At 39.4% G+C, this 14623-nt stretch overlaps 2 protein-coding genes across 3 annotated transcripts; both read left to right on the top strand.

Moving 5' to 3' along the window:
* LOC131884169 (glutamate receptor ionotropic, kainate 1-like) lies at positions 1-2695 on the top strand. Its single transcript, XM_059231853.1, has 4 exons — positions 1-173; positions 249-417; positions 496-959; positions 1664-2695. Exons 2-4 carry the CDS (start codon positions 307-309, stop codon positions 2610-2612), a joined length of 1524 nt encoding a protein of 507 aa, XP_059087836.1. The 5' UTR covers positions 1-173; positions 249-306; the 3' UTR covers positions 2613-2695.
* Positions 2696-5757: 3062 nt separating this feature from the next.
* Positions 5758-8428, top strand: LOC131884170 (glutamate receptor ionotropic, kainate glr-3-like). 2 transcript variants are annotated; one of them, XM_059231855.1, is made up of 4 exons: positions 5758-5894; positions 5951-6402; positions 6471-6732; positions 6809-8428. In XM_059231855.1, the coding sequence occupies exons 1-4, from the start codon at positions 5838-5840 to the stop codon at positions 6809-6811; spliced, it is 774 nt and encodes a 257-aa protein (XP_059087838.1). In that variant the 5' UTR covers positions 5758-5837; the 3' UTR covers positions 6812-8428. The 2 variants fall into 2 exon arrangements, with proteins under 2 accessions (XP_059087838.1, XP_059087837.1); XM_059231854.1 differs by having other exon boundaries at positions 6471-8428.
* The last annotated feature ends 6195 nt before the right edge of the window (positions 8429-14623 follow it).

The raw sequence follows: 14623 nt of genomic DNA on the forward strand, positions 1-14623 counted from the left end.
AAGTCCGAGGAAACAAATAACATCTATTCAATTTTCCATCTAGCACAACATGTTGAAACTTTGGAGATTCTCCCAAAAGCACTTTGGACCAATTTCGACATTTTCGAGACAAGCTCAGCTTTAACGTACGATCAGGATTCATTCACTCTCCCCATCCAGGCCAACTCTCCAAAGTAAGAGTGATTGCTTTATTTTTATTCAGAACTAAAACACACAAGTACTTGTTATTGCCCCAATTGTTCTCTTAGCGCCAATTTAAACTTCATAGAATTCAAAAGCTCTGGACTGGCAGTATTGAACTCATGCATGGATTTGTCGACAATCGAGTTGTTCCTTTCTAACCAGATCGCAATCTTGATATTTGAAGAGTGTGAGATGTCCAACATCAAACATATGCCAATGAATCTGGAATCAAAAGTAAGAAAATTGAATGAGCAAGGTTGCACCTGCGTACATGAAGTATTCCAATAAAAATATCTTATCAATGTCTTCCAGATATTCACCATCAATCAAAAGTGGAAGGTCACAGAGATCTACAAAATAGATTTTGCGAGTGAGAAAGTAACAAGCCAAGCTATTGGCACTTATGACCCGAATAGAGGGTTTGATTTGGACCGACCATCCATTTGGTTGCGTCGTCAAAACTTGCACGGCTACCATTTCAGAATGGGGCACCACAAAGAAAGTCGTCCAATGTTTTTCCAAGCCCCGGATGGAACTTTCCAGGGATATCTGGGTAGCATCGTCCAACAACTTCAACATGCTCTCAACTTTAGTTCAACTTTGGTCCCAAGCTCTGACAATCGTTATGGAGCTTTGATTAATGGGACCACATTTGATGGGATTGTCGGTATGATCCAACATGGCGAAATTGACTTCGGAATTGCAGGCATATCAATTACACGAGACCGATTGCAAGTCATAGATATTCTGGAACCTTGCTGGGTGACAGTTTACAAGTAAGAAATGTTTAAGGTATACATCCTTAATTGGATCATTTTAGGCCCCGGAAAAAAAGTACCAATCATTTTCGATTAAATTTATATTTTTGAGGTTTTCGCTTGGGAAAAAAATCTAGAAATAATTATTTTTGTAGAGGAGTAGGATTCCCAAACTTGCAGAGGATGGGCTTGGTATAATGTGGTGATAGGTGAAACATATTCAAGATGTGGCTGGGCAATCGACTTGTACAGACTTAGCATCGTGGCAGTAATACTAAGCTTTTGAAGCGAGGCAATGAATGTTATAAAAAGGATTGGCCCCAAAATGGAGCCCTGGGGAACACCTGACTTGACATCATGTATGTCACTAAGGGATCCCTCAACCTTAACCAATTGCTTCCTACCAGAAATGAAACTTTTCAACCAATTGAGAACCTTGCCTTGGATCCCAATTTTGTTCACATTTCTTTAGTTCCAGTTTTTAATTACGATTATTCCTTCATAAATCATGTTTATGTTTGGCGTTAAACTTAAAAACAGGAGAACAATGACATAACCTTGTCTTTGGAGACCCACTCGTGCCTAGGCTAAAAAGGTATAGAATGAACTTTAATTGCCCATTTTCATATTTCCTACGATACTGTTATATTCTTGAACACATTTTCCGGCAAGTTGAAAAATGTTTGCTCAATGTACATTTCAATCTTTCTCTGTATACGTAGGCTCCTACTTAAACGCCCGAGTAATTCCATTCAATGGACAACTTACATCCGAAGTTATGATCCTATGTTCTGGATAGCATACTCCATGATGATTTTGCTTTTAACAATCGTATCGCTTGGTATGGCAAGATATTGGAGGATTCCGAAGACAGACATCCTGGGCCATTTCTTTGGCGTCATATTAAATCGTGAAATCACAGCACTCGACTCCAAGACTTTGAAACCGAGTTTGCGAATCTTATCGTTCAGTATGCTGCTGTTTTCTTTCATTGTATTTGCCACCTACAATGCGGTCCTCACGTCGTTCTTGGCCACTCGAGAAGTATCCATACCCGTTAGAAACGTGGCAGATTTCCTTAAACCCGATGTTAAACTTGCCTTAAAGGCGGGAACGGCCACTTTTGACATGTTTCGGTATGCTAAAGAAGGCTCTTTGTTCAAGCAGATTTACGACACAAAGATCAAGCCTGACAAGTTAGCAATCTTTGAGGGAGGCAGTATTGCTTACGATAAAACGGAGTCGAATAAAACTCGGCTCCTAAATCTGGGCTACTATTTGATCTTGGACTCAACTTTCCATGTACTGGCTAACAGCGATCCCTGTCAGTACGTCTTTGCTCCGTTTGAGAAATTCCTCATCGACTTCAGCTCTTTCGCCCTTACCAAAGATTCCCCGTTCAAGAACTTGTTCAACTTTCACCTACGAAAGCAACGAGATTCTGGGATATGGCAAACCCTGAGGCAGCGTATATCGTTCAGCCGACCAAATCCATCCAATGGAAACGATTGCAGTAATGGAGATGGTGAAGATGAAATTGGTTTGAAATTTGACATCACGCTGCCGGCATTTGTGATCTTTGGTGGCGGAATCCTTCTCAGTTTGGGCATTTCCATTCTTGAAAGAATTTGTCCCACTTGGGTCTTGGTATCTGACTGCGTTCAGGTATAGGGTAAATTGTGTCATGTCTACAGCATAATAGCTTGAAATGCTATTTTCTAAACATCACCAATAGATCGTGACCATCAATGGTAAACTTTGGCAAAACTACAACAAAAATAAATTTGAAATTGATTCCACACTGAAATCTTGGACCGTGTTCGTCATTCCATTGTCTAATAATATTGCCTCTGAATCGTAAGCTTACCCAAGTTCTTTTCGAAATTGAGGAAAGTAAAAACATGGCCCAAAACGTTAAAATTGACATATTTGGAGTTAGATAGCTTCAGTAGCTTTTAATTACGTGGATAAGCAAGGAGATTACGGCTGATCTGATTTGATATTATGGATTCCAATAGAGTTTTGTTGGAAATGTGTTGATAGACATTTTTAAAGTGCTGTAGAATGTTTGGGCACTAATGAGATTTGCATTTGAAATTAGATGCCTGTTTGTGAAATTATCTTTTTCTTATTCATGCAAAAATTGAGTTTAAGGACGTGGTTTTACATAGAAATGAATGTAATTTAGGAGAAAAACTTCCTTCAGCGCCAATTATCCAAGAGTTAAAAAAGCGCAATTTGTTGGAGCATTTTCTGAAAAAGGCTCTGTGTTGTGGTCAAAGGGGGGGTGTTTCGATTTTTCGATTTTCAAACTCCTTGACTTCTTTTTGATTCTAAGCGCATCGCAAATGTTGCTTGCACTTGGCGTTGGCATACGAGTAATCAGCCGCGGATTAGTGCTTGTTAAAATTGCTTAAGAAGGGGAATGAACATTATGTCGTCAGAATTTGACTTGTCAGAATTATAGACCCATCCCTTTGCAATCAAGTGGTTGCCAGACCTTCGATGAAATTGCAATTTGAAGAACAACGGCTCAAAATCAATTACATTTTCAATGAATAGTAATTGATAATTTGCAGGTAGATGTACTTACAATGTTTCAAATTCATATTTTTACCGTTTCTTCATGTTTTAGTAGAGTGGTACCTCCGATTACAGGACTTGCACGATTACCGAAAAAAAGTATCGCGTTACCTTCACCGTTACTTTTGGACGAAAATGTGGCTTAAAACCGTAAAAAAGGAACATATGATTTTCCAATTTTTTAGTTAAACAAATGACAAATGCACAATATTAAGAGATCACATTTAAGTATTTTAGGGCTCATTGGTTTTAACCCTTTTTTCTCTTTGACTACCCATTTTGACAAGTATTTTTTAATCTTTCTTCTCATGTTTTAAAAGCATAAATATAACTCAAGTATTCCACAGTTGCAGGCCGTGCCACAACATGTTTTTTCCTTCATATTTTTCCGCGCTCCTTTCTGGCTCTTACAAGATATTTCCCCACTTGTTCTTCTTTAATACCGCCACTATAAAACGACGTTCTGAAGATAAAAAATTAAAATAAATTAAAAAAAATAAATTTTTTAATGGGCAACTTTAACTGCCGAAAGCCTTTTTATTACGTTTTTACAGAAGTTTTTATAACATCGGGAAGGAAACCTTCTCATGTAACGGCTCATGCCTTGGATCTAGGCGTAGCCCTCAAAGATAATGGAGAGTTCGAAGGGCCATAGAACACTGGAAGCTATGGACCTACCACAACCAAGCCTACTCATAACAAAAAGCCAATTCAGCCTTAATTACGTATAGGCTGTCTCTAAGAGCTTTGGTCAGATTTTTTAGTCAAAATATCAGGGCTTCCTAGGCATATGTTGAAAATTGAGTTTGCTTGTGCTTCAAAAAAGACATGGACAGGACGAACCTGTAACATGACAAGACTATTGGTGCAGCCCTGATGACTAGTCTTGGTCATCGTGGTACGTCCATATCTCCAGTGGTCTATGGATGGGCATATTCACTTGAAAGTTAGCAAAGCTTTTCAAACATGTGGTTGGATTATTACATGTTCAAGACCAAAGATAGCATCACGATGCTGACTCTGCACAAGTCGACGGTTCAGCCACATCTTGAATATGCTTCACCCATTTGGGTTCCAATGAGTTCAGCAGGTTTGCAAGAGGTCGAACAAGTCCAAAGATGCTTCACTAGGAACATTGCAAGAATAAGAGTGCTCTTGTATTTGGAGAGGCTAAAAGAGAACTGGGACGAAGTGTATCTGATTCTGTGCTTCTTCAAAAGAATCCATGCACTTTGTCACAGACAAGGATTTAGGGTCAATTCCAGGGACCGTAGAGGCTTAATGTGCGTTTTGAGAGCACCTTCAAGCCATCGCGAATCCAGCTTAGTTATAATGATGAAGTCCAACTCTCTTCTTCTATTGGGCACCATCGTTGTTCAATTTGTGTCCTCAAGTATTACTACGGAGTATGTATTGTAGATAACGTAGGTGTTGATCCAGTAGCAGGGTTTAAGTCAGACTTGGGCAAGTTTTTGACTACAATTCCTGATCAACTTTATGTTCAACGGATCGGGAGATCTGCCAACTCTACGTAAATGGTTGGTCTATCAAATGATACATGATAATAAAGTTTGAAAACTAGATACATTTTTCGTCTTGAACTGCTGGGATCTCAATCCCAGTAGCGATAAAGAAGTCCTAAAAATTTGGACATTGTATGTAATTGGATTTGATTCCAATGTGATTATAATAAATCACGTTTAAAAAGTCATTGACACAGGTCTGCGGGTTCGAAAACATTCACTCAACATTTTTATAAAATCGGTGCACACCCTTCTTTGACAATATTTGCCAAAGGAGTGCGGTTTCTGTTTGGTTCGGAGACGAAGGAAGCTATAGACAAAATAACATTTCTACCGAGAAGATCATTGAGCATATGCCAGGATGGTTTACTGGAAAAAATATTCTATGATGATGATGATGATGATTAGCCTTAGCTCAAGACCAAGCGGAGGTTGCGATCATACAAATTCTCGCCTCTCAGACGTTTTGAGACATTTGGAAGGAATTCTTGATAGCTCATCGATAGATATTTATGTCATTCAATCCACGATCAGCGATCAAACTCTTATAAGATGCCATCCTATTGCGGTCCAATCGAAGGCAATGCATGTCCTTGACCTAGAATGCTTTAACGAGCATTTTCATTCCCTTAAACACCAAAACATATCAAGTAGGTAATATTGGTAATAACTCAATTTCCTTTCTCAGCTCATAGCCTCTATGAAACCAACAGTCGTCATTGATACATGTGAAACATCCAATGTGCACTTATTCAATAACCTATTGGCCATCCAAGCTAAGATTCTGATTATGGCAACATGTTCCGATGACGTCATCAATGGATTAAACCTGGACATCAACTCGCAAGTAAATAGATTTGCGACAAAGTTGCTGCCATGGCCTAACAATTTAGTTTTTTTTAGATATTCACCCTTACGAACGACAACCGAATAACAGAGTTTTACAAAGTGTCACCGTCTCGCTTGAGCGTGATATCGAGAGTGATTGGAATATTTGACCCCAACCAAGGCATGAATTGGACGACTCCTCGTTTATGGGACAGAAGGGACAACCTAGAAGGCTTGAATTTGAGAGCGGTTCATTTTAATGCCACTCACACTTTCCTCTTCGATATTAAACACGGTCAAGTCAAAGGTTACTTTGGTCAAATTCTGACGCTATTGAGCACTGATTTGAACTTCACCTTTTCGTTACTCGATCAAAATACTTTATACTATCCCCATCGAAGTGGAAGAAATGTAATTCATGCTCTTTTGGAAGACGATGCCGATATTGCGGTCGGGGATGTTTCCATTACCGCCGAACGATCCGAACTGGTCGACTTCTTAGACTCCCTTTGGGAACATCAGTTTCGGTAATACAGTATAAAAGAATACAATTGGACAATATCGTAATTCACTCTAATGGTTTCAACGCTGATAGGTTTGTCTATCGAAAATCTCCTCAGATGGTTCATTGGATGGCTTATGTCAATGTATTTACGTCGGAAATCTGGATTCTCGTTTTGTTTATTTTGGTCATCTTGGTTCTCCTGGTTCCCCTTACGACGAATATTCATGGGACATCCCAATCGCAGATCTTGGCCTTTTTCTACAGCGCTGCCTTGAACCGAGATATCCCCATTCTACGCCCAAAATCAAAAGTAGCACCAATCTCATTTCACATGATTCAATTCACGGTTTTGGTATTCTTTTACGTCATTCTCGCCATTTACAATGCGATCCTCACGTCGTCCTTAGCAAATCCTGATTTTATTCCAGTAAGCAAGCTGGAAGACCTCCTTAAGCCCGAGATAAAATTGGGAATCATGAAAACCACTCAAACTTACCATAGGCTTAGCAATGCTCACCATAGTTCAATATTGGGGCGGATTTTTAGCGAAAAGATCAAAGATTCGTCAAACGCTGTTTATGACATGACAGGAGAGACTGGTCCTCGGATGGGGTTAACACAATTCACAAAGCTGGAAATCGACCTTTTGGACCAGGGTTACTTGATCATGACATCAGAAATAAAAGCATGGGAATTGGTTTCCAACTTTTGTGAGTATCGGATAGCCCCGGTCAATAACTTTTTGAATGATAAAAGCAGCATGACCGTGCCTAAGAATTCGCCCTTTGGGGGATTGTTCAATCATTGGATCAGACGATACCAGGAAGCTGGACTCATTGACAAATATATTGATGATATGCTGAAGGAACTGCAAAGTGAACCCCCAAACCAATCTGAATGCATCTCCGATCCAGAGTTGGGTTTTGATCAGACCCTCTCCGTGTTTGTGATTCTAATGGTTGGCATTGGTTTAGGAGGAATCCTAGTTTTACTGGAAACTGCTATAAACTGGACCAATGGTAATAACCACTGAGATGCCATTTGTTCTTGATCGTCTCGTAACACTTATAACTTTTTCCCGTTGGATTCTACGACAAGGAAAGCAATATGAGGGCGGCCAGGTATAATGACAATTTGACAATCATCATTGGAAAACGAATCAATGAAACATTAAATTCAAAATTATACCCCTAAACATATGAGCCTTGCCCATCTACCGCGACTCTCAATAAACAAGTTTTACTCATGTCCCACTATTTATGATCACAAGAACGATCCTGGTTTTAAATGGCTTTTGGATCATTGTTTCTATCTGGCGAAGTGTTGGATGATGCTTCTTGGTTGATTAATAATCTGGACTTAAACGTGCGATATATCCAACCACACATTTGAAAGACCATACCCACCTTCAATTGGATATGCTCATCGAACTTTCCATTATTTTGGAGTACTACACATAGATCTTTCATAGATGAGACCTGCTCAATATCTTTACCTCAATTATCTACGAGTGGAGTATGCAAAGGAGTTGACCCAAACGTCATTGAGCGGACTTTCATTAAGTTCAGAGCCATATTGCTCTCAGTAACGCAAGAGCAGATTGCTATATCTCAGTCTTTTGCCAGTCTGGTGGAATCTTGGCCATTCCTACCAGAAACTGACTTTGCATCGTCGGCATAAGAAGAGAGACTGGCAGTAAGTCTAAGCTTCTGAAGCGGAGCAATGAAGATGATGAAGAGGAGGGGCCCTAAGATGGAGCCCTGGGGAACACCCAACTTACCATCATGTATGTCACAAAAGGATCCCTCCACCTGAACAATTTGCTTCCTATCCTGAATGAAGCTTCTGATCCAATTGAAAACCTTGCCTTGGATTCCAATATCATCAAATCTGTTCAACAAAGGCCGAGACTTTGTCTTGCCTATACCTCAAGCAGATCCGGTGTGTCATGATCGAACAAGACGTAATACTGTACTCCCAGTGTTTTCATAGATGAACTTATCACCCGTCATAATTAGGCTTAATTAGTATGCAACATTGTACTTATTTTTGTCCCATTTAGACGCATATAGGCATGAGAAATATTATTTGCAAGATTAGAAATATGACCTCACTCTTTCCGTGTTCAAAGATATTGAGCCTTTAGGATTGAAATGGGGAGTGATCCTCGCTGAACAAATCCTTTCTTTTAAAAGCTTTTGAAGAGGATCAATAGAGGGACGGACAATGGATGGAGCCTTGTGGAACACCTGACCGGACATAAGTTACTTAACGAACCTTTAAGCCTAGCATTTTGGTTCCTCTCACGATTGAACACTTATTCAATTCAAAACTTTACCATGCAACACGATCTCTTAAACTTTTTAGCAGATTAGTACAAGATCATGATCTACTCTATCTAAGGCTTTAAGAAATCCAAGATAGGCTACATTGATCGATTCATGATTCTCTAGATCTGTAATGATCAGCTCTGCTTGCTCAATCAATTCTGTAACAGTGCTAAATGAGCTCGGAACCCAAGCTCACCAGAGGAAATGACTTCATGATTTCAAGAAAAACTAAAAGTTTGTATTTCGCGGTCATTTCAAACACCTTCGCAATATTCGAAGTGAGGGAGATCGTCGGCCTCCGTGACTAATGTCCCCGTTTTTACCGAGTATGCGCGTTCGTGTGACAAGAGATATTGGAGCTCTTGATAAAAAGAGTCAAACAGATTCATTACCAACCCAAAGTAAATCAAATTATTTTTTGAACATTTGTTCAGACCTACGTTCAAACCCAATTGGACTTGGGAAATGAAAATGTCGCTTATCCTGATCCAAGAGGCTACAAACAAGTGGGCATAAACTGGAGTAAAGATGTAGCGATTGCGGAAAAGTCCAACACATTTGAACATCGGAATTGTCCACACGCTTAAGAAGTGGCCGTAAATGGACTGGAAAAACAACACACCCTGCTGGACCCCTCCTCAAGACAGCAATTGGGCATGCCTTAAATTTGCTATTGTTGCGTTTAGGTAAATGTATGGGGATCGTTAAGAACGTTCATACCCCTAGGACGTTCGAGCCAAGGCGTCCTATTTCGAATCAATCATTGAAGCCCCCTCATGTTTTCCGCACGAGCTTGCTTTACAACGGACATCGAGGTTCATTTGAGCATAGGTCTTTCAGAACGTTCACAGACCTAGGATGTTCAAGCCAAGGCTTCCTATTTCAAATCGATCATTGAAGCACCCTCATTTTTTTACACACAAGCTTGCTTTACATTTGAGTATAGGTAGGTCATTTAGAACGTTCATATTACTCAGGATCCCCATTTCACAGGGGTTTAGGTGAGACACGTCGGATGACTTGTGCCATTTTTTAAAGTCAGATTGACCCTTCTATGATGTTCATTTAGAGATCATGTTTGTTGCCGTCGAAATAAAGTAGCAATGTTAAAAATCCTTGAGGAAATAACTTTCAAAGAGTGTAGCAATAATTGGTCTTCATGCCTGTGTGGGTGCAATCTATTTACGTATTTTATTATCGCGGAATGATTACCAAGGCAAGATATTGAGTTCATGTTACTTTTGTGAAATGTTGCACTTGCTTATTGACATTTGCACATTTAGATAAGCACAATTAATCAGAGATGCGTTTTTGATCATACGTAATATATCCAAAAAAGTCTTTTTGCGGTCCCGTTTTGCTTTTTGGGCATTTTCGCTCTGGTGCCAATTGCAAGTGACTTAATGCCAAAAATTGGCAATAGATTCAAAATTAATGTGTGCTTCATAGTTGTTATATTATGCCGATTGTTCCGATATTCTCTCATCCCGCAACCTGATATATTTTTCCTGCACTTGTGCATGATGTGAGAATAAAGAGCTGACAGTTGTGTTGGTGTATTTTGTGATCAAGTCATCCTCCATTCTTGCTCCCGTTACAAATTTCATTATCATACAACAATAGTTGATTTGATTGTTTTTGTCATCGATGATTATGTATTCTTGTTCATTTGTGTATTGATCATATATTGATTCGTTCAGTTCTTGGAGTTTAGCCCATTTACGCATATTTTGTGTTGCTTACCTGTTTTTTGCGGACTTCCTTAATTCTTTAGGATTTGTGATTACTTGCTTTTATTTATCTTTTTCTTCATTTCTATCCCAGTTTTTGGGTTTTCTTGGTCTCTTGCTTGCAATTACTAGTTTCTTTGCATTCATGAGGGAGGCTATCTTTGGCAAACTCAACCATGGCGCAAGACAATGCTTAGATTGTGTCTTGACAGGGAAAAATCCTTCCGTAGTCAAAAAGTCCTTTATCATTGAGACTTTATTTGTTTGGGTCAATCAGACCAGGGTGTTGCTTGAACAACAGGATCGCCTAGAATTCGAGAAGTCGGCTGCTTTGACCAATTTAGAGGTTGAAAAGGTTTCTCTTCCTGGACCAAAGCAGGAAAAAAAAGGTTGTAGAGAAAACAGTTTGTCCTGTTTAAAGAAAGCAGCCATATCCCGATGAAGGAAAAGGCTGCCAGTTTGACCATCCTCAATGGTGTCAAAAGCTTCTCAAGTTCAGCCTTGAGAAGTAATCTACGATAGAAAGAGGGTAGATTGCCCCTTCTTTCTTACGTACATAGGCCTCCAGTCCATGAGACAGAGACATAAAGCCTGCGTAATGTACGGTGTAATTCCGTCCATGTTGAGGGGACACCGAAGATGTAGAGATATGGGTTATCTCAATCTTGTAGCTTTAGAGCTTACACTCCTCCTAATGTTGATCCCCCCCATCCTCTATTCTAAGCCCGTTCACCCCTTTAAAGGAAAAAAAAATATTTGGAAGATTTTTAACCATCAATAAAATTTCCTTTGGCAAAATGAGAGACGAAATAGTTGCAAAAACCGTTACGACTGTCAAAATGACTTTTTAACTCGACCCGTAGAAACAAGCAAAGCGGTAACAAATTAGGTATTTCGTCTCAACAATGACGTTTTTGATAAACATAGGTGTGAAAAACATGTGCTTTTGACTTTGAGCGGTAACGCAAAAGGGTTAGTAAAATCGGTTATTTATCATCATAATTTTAAAATATGACTGTTTTGGGGGCGCTTATCTTTCAAACAGCCTTCAATTAAGAAGTATTTGCTAAAGGTTATTTGAAAACGCCTCCAACATGAGCAATAACTCCTCACTTGCAAGATGTGAAACATTGGAGATTCTTCTCTATCGCAATCATCATACGTGATTCTATGGAACTATCAAAAAGCAATTTTCTATCTCAACTGACTCAGCATGTTGAAAAACTGGAAATTTACCCCCGGTCTTTTGGATAATTGATGATAATAACCCCGAAGAATTGCCCTTTGTATCGACGCCTAAAAATGTTCCGATTCTGCCCATCCATTTTCTTGGGTCTGGGTAATGAATTGTGCCATGCCACAACCCTAATACCTAAAATATAAATATCAATCTTGATCCCTAGACAAACCGTAAACTTAAACGCCTTGTCCGACTCCAGTTTGGTTATTTTGGTTCTTGCCATCCGTTCAAAGATCTCCATCCGGATTTGTTCATCCAAATTCCTTTAGTAATTTTAGACGAATGCAAACTCCATCAAATAGAGCAGTGGTCATTGAACCTAGAATGAAGGGTAGTTATCAATCACATGAAGTTTGTTATGGCACTAATTAAGTACTTAAGAACGTCACAAATACTTTTGTGAACGTTTCACGGACAGGTAATTGAATTTTTGACTCATCGACTTCATTTCATTTTTGGGACCCTTCAATTAAATATTAGTTCATACATTACACTCTACACTCCTCGTCAAACTGCTTAAATTTTGGTTTTCTCAGCGTAAAGCAAGATGCCATTTGGTTCAATTTACCCCTGACACAATTCATGTTAATTGCTGGATGAGAGCAAAACTCAGTTCCTGTCATAGATAACTACCGATCAAAGGCGCTGCTACCGCATGTTTTCGTCTCAGCTCTTGCTGGGGTCAAAAAGTTCCATTCGTAGTCGAAATACCTAGGACAACTATGGTTCAAGTCTGAATCATTGGCAGTAAGTCCAAATTCCAAATTCTGGGTTGAAGCCCCTAATGCAACTCCTTGAAAAGCAATTACTCTGCTCTAGCACGCTTCATAAAACGGTTTTGAGCGAGCTCTCCGACCACATATTTAAAAAAACGGAACTTTGAAGGGGTCATGATGGGGCTCAAGTTGCAATTTTCATCCATGTGGTGGAAACACTTAACTGAAACGGAAGGAACCAATCTTTGTTCAGGCTTACCTCCAGCGATGTCGGATTTACCTCGATGACATCTATTTTACTTATCAATGGTAATTTTTCAATCATAATCATTTAACTGAACAAATATAGAACAATTTTATATCGTACAGGAGGCTTGATTTTTTTGTCATTCCATTGTCCTATTCATTGGTGGAGCATGGACTATTAGAATTTACTTAAACGTCCAATGAGCTTCCCGCCAAGAATGATTCGCTTTGGGCAGGAGCAATTCTGAGTCCTATATCAAAATATGTAAATGAAATACGAAATTTATATCGTACTAAAAGCCAGTCATTTTTATAAAATTTACAAAAAAAGGTCTTTCGCTTAAAAATTGCGTCGTCAAACGCTTATGGAGCCTGAATCCTGAGGCTACCTCGGAGTTAGGACGCTAATCGGAATGCAAAAACCTGGCCCAATGTGGTAAGCGGATGCTTCTTCTTGATCAGGTCCAAGCCTTAAACAAGAGGTAAGAGCTTTTAAAAAAACTTGCCTCCGCAAAGGTAAAATTGCCAATACTAACCATGAAAATGTGTTGAAGTTTTGGTCAATGATTCTCTCCGAGCTTTTCAACGTTTGTTAGTCTGCACCATAGATAACTTCATATATAGATCGATCAAAGGCGCTGCGATCGCTTGTTTTCGTCTCAGCTGTCGCTGGTGGGCAAAATGTTTCATTCGTAGTCAAGCTACTTAGGATAACTATGGTACAAATTTGAATCGTTGACGGCTCGTCCAACGTCAGAGTAGAAACCCCTAATAAGACTCCTTGTCAAGCAATTACTCTCGTCTAGCACGCTTCATAAAACGGGTTTGAGTAAGTTGTCCGACCACATTTTTAAGAGCGAAATTTTGAAGGGGTTAGAATGGGGCTCAAGTTAAAGTTTTCATCTATGTGATGGAAACACTTAACTGAAATGCAAGGAACAAGCCTGGGTTCAGGCTGACCTGACGGCTGACCTGAGGTGTCGGCATTACCTTGATTACGTAAAGGTGCAATCATGTCGCCCACACTCAAGCACATTGTTGGGAGATTGAAACAAAATTCCGAATGCCTCATCATTGTGTTGCAATATTGGATACATTTTGTTACACTTTCAACATGCGTTGCTAAACAAGGGCAGTCAATAGAGTACGTGATTTGCATTACTAATGCCCGAATCTTTTTTTTGACATGTTATGTGTATTATGCCCCAAAAAAGTATGTTTTTTTTTTTTACATTCCACCGCTCATTTTACAGGCATATTTGTTGGTCCAAAAGAAATTCGAAGGAAACAAGAATAAAGAACGTTTCATGGGTATAATGCTACTTGCCTAAACCGGGATTTCACGAAATCCCGTTGTACCCTTGACACCCAGCGTCAGCTGACCTGAAAACATGCTTATCCAGTACAACTACTATCGGGACGTTTAGGCAAGCTCTGGCAGGTTCGTTTGTTTGCTGGTAGCAATGTCAGTGATGTAAGTTTGAGGCTTCAAACACGTTTTTGAGAAGCTGACCCTTCTTTCACATTGCTATACAAGGCAAGGTTAGCTTCGTTAAAACCAGTTTGAAACGCCAATTTTGCATCACTGGCATTGGCAGGTAAGTTTGTTTGCTGGTACCAGCGCTTGCCTCAAAGTCCGAATTGAGATTAATTAATCTAGTTATTTTGTTTTCTATAATTCCTGTGTTCATGTTTGCCCTTCCGTTGAATAGTGTACCTTGTTGGCATAATTTGTTACAATCTGGCGCCAATTCATGAATTCAATTAGATTCTTTTCTGTCAAAAGCAATGATTTTTATGATTGACAAAGTTCACTTTTCAAGCAATTGATTAACAACGTTGACGACTTCTAATACATGGTTCTTTTACAGGTCATCATAATCATGGGCCCGGAGAGAACACTCACTGAAATTTACAAAATTGGGAGCAATATTGTGGTTGTCAATCCAATTGGAACGTATGATCCAATCACAGGGTTCTT

The sequence above is a fragment of the Tigriopus californicus genome, chromosome 7, assembly GCF_007210705.1.
Source record: "Tigriopus californicus strain San Diego chromosome 7, Tcal_SD_v2.1, whole genome shotgun sequence".
Lineage (NCBI taxonomy): Eukaryota > Metazoa > Arthropoda > Copepoda > Harpacticoida > Harpacticidae > Tigriopus > Tigriopus californicus.